This window comes from Chlorocebus sabaeus, chromosome 21, assembly GCF_047675955.1.
Source record: "Chlorocebus sabaeus isolate Y175 chromosome 21, mChlSab1.0.hap1, whole genome shotgun sequence".
Taxonomy (NCBI): domain Eukaryota; kingdom Metazoa; phylum Chordata; class Mammalia; order Primates; family Cercopithecidae; genus Chlorocebus; species Chlorocebus sabaeus.
Window position 1 is genome coordinate 111,702,574 of NC_132924.1, and position 12,668 is coordinate 111,715,241.

Sequence of the window (12,668 nt, forward strand, 5' to 3'; positions counted from 1 at the left end):
CAGGTGACAAAGCGAGACTCCATCTCAAATATATATATAAATATATGTATATGTGTGTGTGTATATATGTATATATATGTGTGTGTATATAATATATACGTATATATACACACACATACACACCCCCCAGAGCAACTGGTTAGTCATGTGGATATAACAAAGCTAAATCTGTACCATGTTTCTTGTACCCAATTAAACCCACAGAGATCTAACATTTCAATATTAAGAATAAAACCAAATCAGCTGGACACAGTGGCTCAAGCCTGTAATTCCAGCACTTTGGGAGGCCAAGGCAGGCAGATCACTTGAGGTCAGGAGTTCGAGGCCAACCTGGCCAACATGGTGAAATGGTATCTCTACTAAAAATACAAAAACTAGCCAGGTGTGGTGGCGGACACCTGTAATCCCAGCTACTCGGGAGGCTGAGGCAGGAGAATCACTTGAACCCGGGAGGTGGAAGTTGCAGTGAGTTGAGACTGCGCCACTGCACTCCAGCCTGGGTGAGAGAGCAAGCTTCCATCTCAAAAAATAAAACATGAAATAAACAAAAAATAAAACAAATTGGCTGGGCGTTGTGGCTCACACCTGTAATCCCAGCACTTTGCAAGGCCAATGCAGGTGGATTACTTGAGGTCAGGAGTTCGAGACCAGCCTGGCCAACATGGTGAAACCCTATCTCTACTAAAATACAAAAATTAGGTGGGCGTGGTGGCCCACGCCTGTAATCCCAGCTACTTGAGGGGCTAAAGCAGGAGAATCGCTTGGACCCAGGAAGGGAAGGTTTCAGTGAGCCAAGATGGCGCCGCTGTGCTCTAGCTTGGGCAGCAGAGTGAGACTCCACCTCAGAAAAAAAAAAAAAGGAATAAAACTGAATTAACACAATAGAAAGGAGATGCAAAAAACTCCTTAGGAATAAAAACTGCAAAAATCAATAAAAATGTTAATAAATCTAAATAAATACTGGCTCCAAAATCATGACAATTTAGAAAAACTTATGAACAAAGTGTAACTGAAATCCTGGGCAAACAAGATTTGGAAAACGGTAATTGGCAAGATCATATTTAATGTCCTTGTATTGTCTAGCTTGGGAAGTCAAGATTGCAGTGAACTGTGATTACACCACTGCACTCCCACCTGGGTAACAGAGTGAGACCCTATCACAAAAAATAGCTAAAATAAGAGTTGAAATTACAAAAAAAAAAAAAAAAAACTTCAGTTCAGTTTAAAGAAAAAAAAAAGAATTTAAGGTCCAAAGCCATATAAATGAGAGAGGAGAAAGAAAAAAACCAGTTACCAGATAAAGGTAGCAAATAATATTAAATATTGTAAAGGAGTGTTTTCAATAGTTAAGGGCTACCTCTAGAATAAAAGAAAGTACATTAATTCCAAGTCAATAAAAGGAAGTACAGGGGAGGGAAAGGCAAACTCAATCTAATAGAAGTTAGTCAAGAAGAAAAGGAAAGACATGATTCAGAAGAAAAAAATATTTTCCTGAAACTGTGCACACACATAAGAAATACAAAATAAATAACAGGCCAGGCACAGTGGCTTACACCTGTAATCCCAGCCCTTTGGGAAGCTGAGGCAGGTGGATCACCTGAGGTCAGGAGTTCAAGACCAGCCTGGCCAAAATGGCAAAACCCCACCTCTACTAAAAAAATACAAATATTAACTGCGCATGGTGGCACATGCCTGTAGTCCCAGCTACTTGGGGGGTCTGAGGCAGGAGAATTGCTTGAACCCGGGAGGCGGAGGTTGCAGTGAGCCGAGATCCCATCACTGCACTCCAGCCCGGGCAACAGAGCAAGATTCTGTCTCAAAAAATATATAAATAAATAAAAATAAATGACAGAAGCCCAAATATGCCAGGAGAGGTAAATGGGTTCAACTCATTATCAAAAGACAGAATATCGACTGGGTGCAGTGGTTCATGCCTGTAATCCCAGCACTTTGGGAGGCTAAGGTGGGTGGATCACGTGAGATCAGGAGTTCAAGACCAGCCTGGCCAACATTGTGAAACCCTGTCTCTATTAAAAAAAAAAAAAGTTGGCCGAGCGCAGTGGCTCAAGCCTGTAATCCCAGCACTTTGGGAGGCCGAGACGGGCAGATCACAAGGTCAGGAGATCGAGACCATCCTGGCTAATACGGTGAAACCCTGTCTCTACTAAAAAATACAAAAAAAAAAAAACTAGCAGGGCGAGGTGGCGGGCGCCTATAGTCCCAGCTACTCGGGAGGCTGAGGCAGGAGAATGATGTAAATCCGGGAGGCGGAGCTTGCAGTGAGCTGAGATCCAGTCACTGCACTCCAGCCTGGGCAACAGAGGGAGACTCCTTCTCAAAAATAAAAATAAAAAAAGAGAGAAAGAAAAAAAGAAAAGAAAGGAAAAGAAAGGGGGAAAAAAAAATCAACTATAGCTTTACAAGAGATACTTTTTTTGAGACAGGGTCTTGCTCTGTTGTCCAGGCTACTAAAATACAGGGTCCAGGACAGCAGTGCGATCATAGCTCACTACAGCCTTGACATCCTGGACTCAAGCCTCCATAGCTCACTGCAGCCTCGACCTCCCGGGCCCAGGCAATCCTCCTGCCTCAACCTCTGAAGTAGTTAGCTGGGACTACAGGTGTACACCACTATGTCTGGCCTGTTTTTTTTTTGCAGGGGATGGGGCGCGTAAAGAGGGGTCTTGTTTTAATGCCCAGACTGGTCTCAAAATCTTGGCCTCAAGTGATCTTTTCATCTCACCCTCCCAAAGTGCCGGGATTACAGGCATGAGCTATCTCACACCCGGACTCAAGAAATACATTTAAAGCAAAGCAGTATAGAAAGGTTAAAAATAAAGAGTTGAAAAAATGCAGATGGAAAATACTAGCCAAAGCTACTTTCAATAAAAATAGAATTTGAGGCCCTTCATTCTCAAAGACAATGATTTTTTAAAAAAAAATTTGTATTTATTTATTTTTGAGATGGAGTTTCACTCTTGTTGCCCCAACTGGAGTGCAGTGGTGCGATCTCGGCTCATCGCAATCACCGCCTCCCAGGTTCAAGCGATTCTCCTGCCTCAGCCTCCCAAGTAGCTGGGATTACAAGCATGTGCCACCACGCCCAGCTAATTTTGAATTTTTAGTAGAGTCAGGGTTTCTCCATGTTGGTCAGGCTGGTCTGAAACTCCCGACCTCAGGTGATCCACCCGCCTCGGACTCCCAAAGTGCTGGGATTACAGGCGTGAACCACTGCACCCAGCCTTTTTAAAATTTTTTAACAGTTTAAGGCAGCCACAAAAAAGAATGAAATTATGTCCTTTGCAGCAACATGGATGCAGCTGGAGTCCATTATCCTAAGAAAATTAATGCAGGAACAGAAAGCCAAATACCCTATGTTCTCACTTTTAAGTGGGAGCTCAACACTGGGTACTCATGGACATAAAGAGGACAGCAATAGACACTGTGGACTACTAGAGTGGGGAGGGAAAGGGCAAGGGCTGAAAATCTAACTAGTGGGTACTATGCCCACTGCCTGGATGACAGGTTCAATGATACCCTAAACCTCAGCATCAGGGAATAGACCCAGGTAACAAACCCACACACATACCCCCTGAAACTAAAGTAAGAGTTGGCTGGGTACAGTGGTTCACACCTATAATCCCCTAACTTTGGGAGGCCCAGGAGGGAGGATCGCTTGACCCCAGGAGTTCCCTGAGCAACAAAGCAAGACCCCATGTTTACCAGAAATTTAAAAATTAGCTGGGTGTGGTGGCACACACCTGTGGTCCTAGCTATTCTGGAGGCTGAGGTAGGAGGATTGAGCCTGGGAGGTCAAGGCTACAGTGAGCTATGACAGCACTAGTGCACTCCAACCTGGGTGACAGAGTGAGACCCCATCACAAACATAACTAAATAAAAGTTGAAATTATTAAAAAAAAACAAAAACAAAAACTTCAGTTTAGACAACTACAACAAAAAAATGTAAGGTCCAAAGCCATATAAAGCTAAAGAAATACTTCAAGTAATAAAACTAATGCATGGACAAAAATCAGTCATATGCTAGAATGCAATGAAAAGACAGCCTCGCTGGACGGATCACGAAGTCAGGAGATCAAGACTATCCTGGTCAACGTGGTGAAATCCTGTCTCTACTAAAAATACAAAAATTAGCTGGGCATGGTGGAGGGCGCCTGTAGTCTGAGCTACTTGGGAGGCTGAGGCAGGAGAATTGCTTGAATCAGGGAGTTGGAGGTTGCAGTGAGCCAAGATTGTCCCACTGCACTCCAGCCTGGGCAACAGAGTGAGACTCCATTTCAAAAAAAAAAAAAAAAGAAAGAAAGAAAAAGAGGCCTTGAAGAGCTATCTGGTCACCCATGTTCATAGTAGCATCAGTCAATAGTATACAGTAGAGGTGTTCATCAACAAACACATAAGCAAAATGTGGCTATCCATACAATGAAATAGAAATCAGCCTTAACAAGGAAGAAAATTCTGACCTATGTATGCTACATGGGTGAACCTTAAGGACATTATGCGAAATGAAATGAACCAGTCACAAAAAGACAGACAGTGTATGATACTACGTGTGAGGGATCTAGAATAGTCAGTTTCACAGAGACAAACAATAGGATGGCGGTTTTTAGAGGGCAGGGGAGGGGGAACAAAGTGTTTGTTTAATGAGTGTAGAATTTCAGCTTTGTAAGATGAAGAGTTTCTGGAGATGGATGGTGGTTATGGTTTCATAACACAGATGTACTTAATGTCACTGAACTGTACATTTAAAAACTGTTAAGATAATACATTTTATGTTACGTATATTTTACCACAATTTAGACACGCCTGTAATCCCAGCACGTTGGGAGGCTGAGGTGACTGGGATCACGAGGTCAGGAGATCGAGACCATCCTGGCTAACACGGTGAAACCCCATCTCTACTAAAAAAATATAAAAAATTAGCCGGGCGTGGTGGCGGGCGCCTGTAGTCCCAGCTACATGGGAGGCTGAGGCAGGAGAATGGCGTGAACCTGGGAGGCGGAGCTTGCAGTGAGCCGAGACTGTGCCACTGCACTCCAGCCTGGGTGAAAGAGCCAGACTCTGTCTCAAAAAATAATAATAATAATAAAAAGGAACTCTCTGCTCAACAATGTCTTGCTATCCTCCAACCCCTCAAAATAGATATCAGGCAAACTACTCTACAGGCAAATTTCACCAAATGTTCAAGGAGGTTAACACCTACCTTATAGAAACTATTTCAGAGAGATGAAAAAAGTCATGTAATGAGGTTTATAACCTTCATAACAAAACAAACCAAGGCCAGTACAAAAAAGAAAACAGTCTCCCATCTATCGACAATGACGCCAAATCATGTGATTAGCTCTGCAAGGTGGATGTTAATATTCCTATTTTATTGATAAGGAAAACAAAGGTAGGTAACTCACCAGGGTCCCATGGCTCACAGTGAAAATGAATGTAGCCTCACATCTTTCCTGGCCATGGCCCTGCCTCTAGGACAGGACTAGAGAGCAAGGCTCCCCCCTCCCTCTAGCCTTCCACAACTTAGGGGATTTCCCAGTGGCCACTGGTGATGGAAGAAGACCTCGGGTGTCAGCACTCACCAGGACGGGCTCCACCAGCTTGCCCTCCGGCATGACTGAGTGGTTCACCTTGGCAACGTGCTCCAGAGTGGCCACGGCAGCCTGAGTGTTTCCAGTGGAGACATTGAACCGGGCAGATTCAGGAATAAACTGGGTAGAGATTACAAAGAACATCAGAGTGGCCACTGCTATAGAACCCAGGGGTACAGCTATTATTGCTCTATACACTGTACAGTCCTAGTTTCCCAAGATAGGAAAAGTATGTACCAGCTTAAAGGCATGCAATGTAGCAGGTATTCTGTTGGATTCAAAGTTGATTTGGAACAAAATAGGTCATGTTCTTCTTATCATAGTGCCTTCTAGGATGATGGCAGGCTGATACTCAGTGTAGCACCAATAGGACCCAACCTAGTTGTTAACATAATGCAATTCTCACTTTCAATTGGTAAATAGCCACTGCCACAGGCGCCTCTCTCCACCCCCTCCCCAGGAACCCCAGGACCTCTCCACCATGCAACCACTAAAGGGTGACAGGAGCAGGGGGCTCCAGCACCCACATGGTGAAGAATCAATTCTGATTGTCAAGGCCCTCAACCCACTGAACGCTGAATAGTTTGAACATCGCACGCAGAAAATAGTATGGGCTTCCACTGAAGCTGGAGAATCAACTCCGACCACCTCCCATCTCTCACACCTCACGCAATCAAGGCTGTTGGCTCTTCCTCAGAAAAGCACCTCCACAGCAGCACCTGTCCCCACATTCCCATGGCCAGAGGGCAGTTTGGGTCCCCTCTTGGTTATTCTGACACTTTTAATTTTCCAGCCTTTTTCCTCTTGCCTCATGTCCAGCCTCCACAGCAATATGACAGTTTCCCAGCATATAATCTCTTCCACAGACAGAAGTCCTCTCCTTCAACACCTCCAAAATCCCTTTTTTAAAAACAGTCCAGAGGTCTTTTTATTTTTTGCACTTAATATGCCATGAATACATAGGGAGAAGTTTCCAGCAGCTCAGGCTCCCCGCCATGGTTCTCACAAATGTGCCTCTCTGGGTGAAAAAGGGCTGGTGCTTCAGCCGAACCCAGGTAACCTTCCCTTTGGCTTCCTTTTTTGTTTTGTTTTGTTTTTTGAGATGGAGTCTCGCTCTGTCACCCAGGCTGGAGTGCAGTGGTGCAATCTCGGCTCACTGCAACCTCCACCTCCCGGGTTCAAGCGATTCTCCTGCCTCAGCCTGAATAGCTGGGATTACAGGCACGCACCACCACGCCTGGCTAATTTTTGTATTTTTAGTAGAGATGGGGTTTCACCATGTTGGTCAGATTGGTCTCGAACTCCTGACCTAGTGATCCACCCGCCTTGGCCTCCCAAAGTGCTGGGATTACAGGTGTGAGCCACCGCGCCCAGCCGGCTTGTTTTTCTGATCATTTTCTGCAAGTTTCAGGAAGCTATCTCGGCTCTTAGAGTGCTTAGTGTACTCAATATGCACACGAATTCCCTTGACAAGAATCTGGCCCATAACCTGCTTGTTTACAACAATGCCAACAGCATGCTGAGTAACATCATAGACTCCTCCAGTTCTGCCACAGTAACACCTGGGGGCATTCCTTTTGAACAGCACCCATTCCCTTGATGTCTACGATAACACCTTTCTTACAGATCCATAGGTACGTGGCCAAAGGAACAACTTCATGTTGTCTAAGAGGTCTAGTGACCTCTCCTCTTTCCCTTTGTGTTGGTCATTTTGGTGACTTACTGGAAGATGACACCTGCATTGAGTCAAGGTTTAGAATGAATGGCCATCAAGGACCTTTCTGAATTCTGACATTCTTTGATTCCATAGGGTAGCTGACACCAAAGTAAAACCCTATTCTGCTGAGCGGTCAATCTTGTCTTTGAACAATGAGTAGAATTTTACTGCAAACTAAGGAAGATGATGATTCTACAGTTGAACAGCTTACAGAGTGGGAGAGGAGGACATGCCAGCCAGCAGGCCTGTGGTGGCCTGGGAATATGTCAACAGCATCCAACAGGTGGGTGCTGAAGGATAAAGTGGAGTCAGCAAAAACACGACGGAGCTGTCAGAGAAAACTTCTAGGAAGAGGGGCAATGAAGCAGGCTAAGGGAGGTGAGGGCTGCCGGCTGGTTGAGACAGACTCCTCAATAAAGGTAATAGGATGCGAGAAAGATGGCCAGGCACGGTGGCTCACGCCTGTAATCCCAGCACTTTGGGAGGCCGAGGTGGGCAGATCACTTGAGGCCAGGAGTTCGAGATCAGCCTGGCCAACATAATGAAACCCCTTCTCTGCTAAAAATACAAAAATTAGCTGGGTGTGGTGGTGCATGTCTGTAATACCAGTTACTCAGGAGGCTGAGGCAGGAGAATCACCTGAACCTGGAAGGCGGAGGCTGCAGTGAGCCAAGATCATGTCTCTGCGCTGCAGCCTAGACAACAAACAGAGACTCTGTCTCGAGGAAAAAAAAACAAAGATAGATATTTGTGGGGCATGAAGGCCACTGGACCAGCAGGAGGAGGGGACAGGAAGAAGCCATGAGTGCTTCCCCACCTTGAAGGCCATGATGAGGATGATGCCTGGGATGGAGGCGATGCGGATGAGCCAGCGCCACCCGATGGTGGGGATGACCACAGAGGCCAGGCCAATGATGAGCAGTGAGCCTGCAAGCCAGAACACCTAGGGGAGAGAAGTCCAAGATTAAAGTTCTTTGTTTGGGGAATTATGACAATGAAAAAAAAAGGAGAAAAATATATTTTAAAAAAGATTAAAATTCCTTCTGTCCCATGTGCTTTACACATCCTCTTTTGGAAACCACCTTGTCCAGCATTTTGCCTTTTTTTTTGCTTTTTGCTTTTTGCTTTTGTTTTGAGACAGGGTCTCACTCTCCCACCCAGGCTGAAGTGCTGTGACGCAATCTCGGCTCACTGAACCCTCTGCCTCCTGGGTTCAAGTGATTCTCATGCCTCAGCCTCCCAAGTAGCTGGGATTACAGGCACGCGTCACCATGCCCAACTCATTTTTTTTTTTTTTGTATTTTTAGTAGAGACAGGATTTCACCATGTTGGCCAAGCTGGTCTCGAACTCCTGACCGCAAATGATCCACCTGCCTTGGCCTCCCAAAGTGCTAGGGTTATAGGCGTGAGCCACTGCACCTAGCCCCGGGTGACTATTTCATCACTAAAGAACTCTGTTACCAACAAAAACGAAGATTATTTCAGAAAGTGATAAGGGCTGTAAAGAAAATAGAAAAATGTGATAGAGTGGGACTTGAGTCATCAGGGACAACAATGCCAAAGAGGCAATGAATAAGCGGGCCAGTAACAAGGCTACTACAGTAGACCAGGTCAGTGATGTAGCATTGAATGGGATTTTAGTAGTGAATGGTGAAAAAACAGGTTTGTTTTTTGTTTTGTTTTTTTTGAGATGGAGTCTTGCTCTCTCACCCAGGCTGGAGTGCAGTGGCACAATCTCAGCTCACTGCAACCTCTGCCTCCCGGGTTCAAGCAATTCTCCTGCCTCAGCCTCTGAGTAATTGGGAATACAGGTGCGCACCACCACTCCTCGCTAATTTTTGTATTTTTAGTAGACATGGGGTTTCACCATGTTGGTCAGGCTGGTCTCAAACTCCTGACCTTGTGATCCACCCGCCTTGGCCTCCCAAAGTGCTGGAATTACAGGCATGAGCCACCGCACCCAGCAAAATTCTTATTTTTAATTGACACATTTTCAACACATTAATTGTATGAACATTTTTTAATGGATGGATGAACACGTTTCGGAGATAAAGGTGACAGGGTTCGCTGATGGACGTTTGGACTGAAGGTCTAATAATAGAGGGTGTGTTAGTGGGGCTTGTGACTGGGGATGAGGGACAGGGAGGGCCCAGGATGCCTCCTGAGTTTGTGTCCAAGATCACTGAGGGGAAAGTGTTTGCTATTAACTGAGATTGGAAACAGAAATAAGAGGCTTCAGGGGAAGAAGAGATTAGTTCTGAGTATCTTGTATTGAGGAGCCTGTAAGACATTCAAGTAACTATCAGTTCATTGGCTGCCTAGTTCTGAAGGTTAAGGAGGCGCTCTAGGTTGTAGAGGAAGATTCTGGGGCCAGTGCGGTGACTTATGCCTGTTATCCCAACACTTCGGGAGGCTGAGGTGGGGGAATCACTTGCAACCAGGAGTTTGAGACTAGCCTGGGCAACAAAGCAAGTCCCCATCTCCACAAAAAAATTTTTTTTTAATTCACTAGGCACCATGACATATACCTGCAGTCCCAGCTACTCAGGAGGCTGAGGTGGAAGGATCACTTGAGCCCAGCAGTTCGAGGCTGCAGGGAGCTGTGATCACACCAATGTACTCCAGCCTGGGTAACAGAGAGATAAGCTGTCTCTAAAAATAAAAAAAAAAAAATTCAGGGCTTGGGGTAAAGTCTTAGAATGAATATATATATATATATATATATGACCTCATATATATATTCATATATATATGTATTTTTTTTTGAGTCTCACTCTGCTGCCCAGGGTGGAGTACAGTGGCATGATCTCAGCTCACTGCAGTCTCTGCCTCCCAGGTTCAAGCAATTCTCCTGCCTCAGCCTCCTGAGTAGCTGGGATTACAAATGCATGCCCCCACGCCTGGCTACTTTTTGTATTTTTAGTATAAGAGACAGGGTTTCACCATGTTGACGAGGCTCGTCTCCATCTCCTGACCTCAAGTGATCCACCTGCCTCAGCCTCCCAAAGTTCTGGGATTACAGGCATGAGCCACTGCACCCAGCCCAGTATTGGAGCATATTAGATGACCCAGGAGACATGGAAAATAAGACTAGCAAGGGAGAGACAGAACCAGGAAGCGTGGCAGAGTAAGAGGCACAGGTGGAAGAGAAAATGTCCATAGGGGAGCTTGAGCAGGACCATGCTCAGTCAATAACACCACATGTAAGACCCAAGCACTCCCAAGCCTCCAGTTTTTGGTTTTTTGTCTGGTTTTTTTTTTTTTTTTTGAGACAGAGTCTCACTCTGTTGCCCAGACTGGTGTATAGTGGCACAATAAATGGCTCACTGCAGCCTCAGTCCCTTGGTCTCCTGAGCTTAAGTGATCCTCCCACCTCAGCCTCATGAGTAGCTGGAACTACAGGCACACACCAATAGACCCAGTTAATTTTTTAATTTTTTTTTTTTTTTTTTTTGTAGTGGTGGAGTTTCACCATGTTGCCCAGGCTGGTCCCAAACTCCTCAGCTCAAACGATCTGCCTGCCTCAGCCTCCCAAACTGTTGGGATTATAGGTGTGTGCCACTGCACCCAGCCTGTGCCTCCATCTTGACAAAGATTAGAAGAGAGTTGCAGGGATTGAAAACAATCACTATCCAGTACCTGTTAGATTCTTTTAAAAATTTTTTGTCAGGCCGGGCATGGTGGCACACACCTGTAATCCCAGCACTTTGGGAGGCCGAGGCGGGTGGATCTCTTGAGATCAGGAGTTACAGACCAGCCTGGTCAACATGGTGAAACCCCGTCTCTACTAAAAATAGAGAACATTAGCCAGGCATGGCAGCGCATGCCTATAGTCCCAGCCACTCTGGAGGCAGGAGAATCACTTGAACCGAGGAGGCAGAGGTTGCAGTGAGCCAAGATCACGCCACTGCATTCCAGCCTGGGTGACGAGACTTTGTCTCAAAAAAAAAAAAAGTCACCTATGTTTATTAACAAAAAATAAATTTGAAAGTATTTTCCTACTGCTTTATTTATTGCCAAGTGTATAAAGGCTTCAGTGGGAAGGGTCATCTTTTTCTTGGTTCCTCTGAAAATTCAGGGCTTTTGGTTAAGTATAGATGGGACAGGGCATCTAGACTGATCTGTCTTCTGGATTCGAAACGTCTCATCAATGGCCATCAGGGGCCTGGGGAGGGATTGGGACCACCTAAAGGAGGCAATTTTGGCCCATTCCCTCAGGTATGAGCCAATTCTGGACTTGCAACCACCAGGATCCTTGGAAGGGAGGTAGGACAGCCTAAAGGGGTAGCAGCTGGGGCCTACTACTGAAGCTCAGTGGGGAAGAAAGTTTATCCTGGATGCATTCCTAGGCTTCTGTCATTCCAGTGAAACCGGTCATTGGACTATTGGTCGCTGTGTTCTAAATGCTGTTGGATGATGATCATCCTGGGCTCAGAAAACCTTGGAATTGGACGTATGGCTTCAAGCATTCCCAGGCCTCTTTGGTTGGTACAAAATAATAGACAGTGTATCAACTGAAGAACAATCAACCAGCCAAAAATAAACATGCACAGGCACACCTCCTTTTAATCGTGCTTTGCTGTAGTGCACTGTGCAAATATTGCAATTTTTTTAAAACAAATTGAAGGTTTGTTGCAACCCTGCCTTAAGCAAGTCTATTGGTGCCATTTTTCCAATAGCACGTGCCCACTTAATATCTCTGCCATGTTTTAGTAATTCTCACAATATTTCAAACTTTATCATTATTTTTCCATCTGTTACAGTAGTCTGTGGCCCATGATTTTCTATGTATCTTCTACAAAAACAATTATTTTCATCGTTTGGGGGCACCACAAACTGCACCTACATAAGACATGAACTCAATAAATGTCATGGGTTCTCATGGCTCCACTGGCTGACTATTCTTTGGTTTCTCTCCTCTCCTTGGGCCTTCATTCTTTGGTTCTTCATTCTTCATTTTTGAGGGAGAATCTTGCTTTATTGCCCAGACTGGAGTGGGCAATACTTTGTCCATTCTTTGGAACCAGCCAAGATTGTCCCACTGCATTCCGGTCTGGGCAATAAAGCAAGACTCTCCCTCAAAAAAAAAAAAAAAGCTAAATCTTGTGCACGAATAAACACATGGAAGAAATAAGTCCTGGTGTCTGCTAGATCAGTAGAGTGACTGTAGTTAATATTAATTGACTGTACATTTCAAAATAGCTAGAAGAGAGTAATTCACAGGTTCCTAGTGTACAGAAGAGATAAGATGATGTATATCCCAATTATCCTGATTTGATTACACAAATGTATTACCACACATATACCCAAAATATGTAAATCCATATATCAATAAAATAAATTGT

General features: G+C 44.9%; 1 protein-coding gene across 5 annotated transcripts in view; it reads right to left on the reverse strand.

The window, feature by feature from the left end:
* The window catches only part of SVOPL (SVOP like), a 73,797-nt gene that overhangs the window by 43,151 nt on the left and 17,978 nt on the right, over window positions 1–12,668 (reverse strand). For all 5 annotated transcript variants that reach the window (XM_007983072.3, XM_037991140.2, XM_073009381.1 and 2 more), the window contains exons 5-6: window positions 8,141–8,266; window positions 5,598–5,726 (exon numbers count right to left, since the gene is read on the reverse strand). In XM_007983072.3, the coding sequence (XP_007981263.3) occupies window positions 5,598–5,726; window positions 8,141–8,266 (255 nt within the window). The remainder of the gene's footprint in view (window positions 1–5,597; window positions 5,727–8,140; window positions 8,267–12,668) is intronic.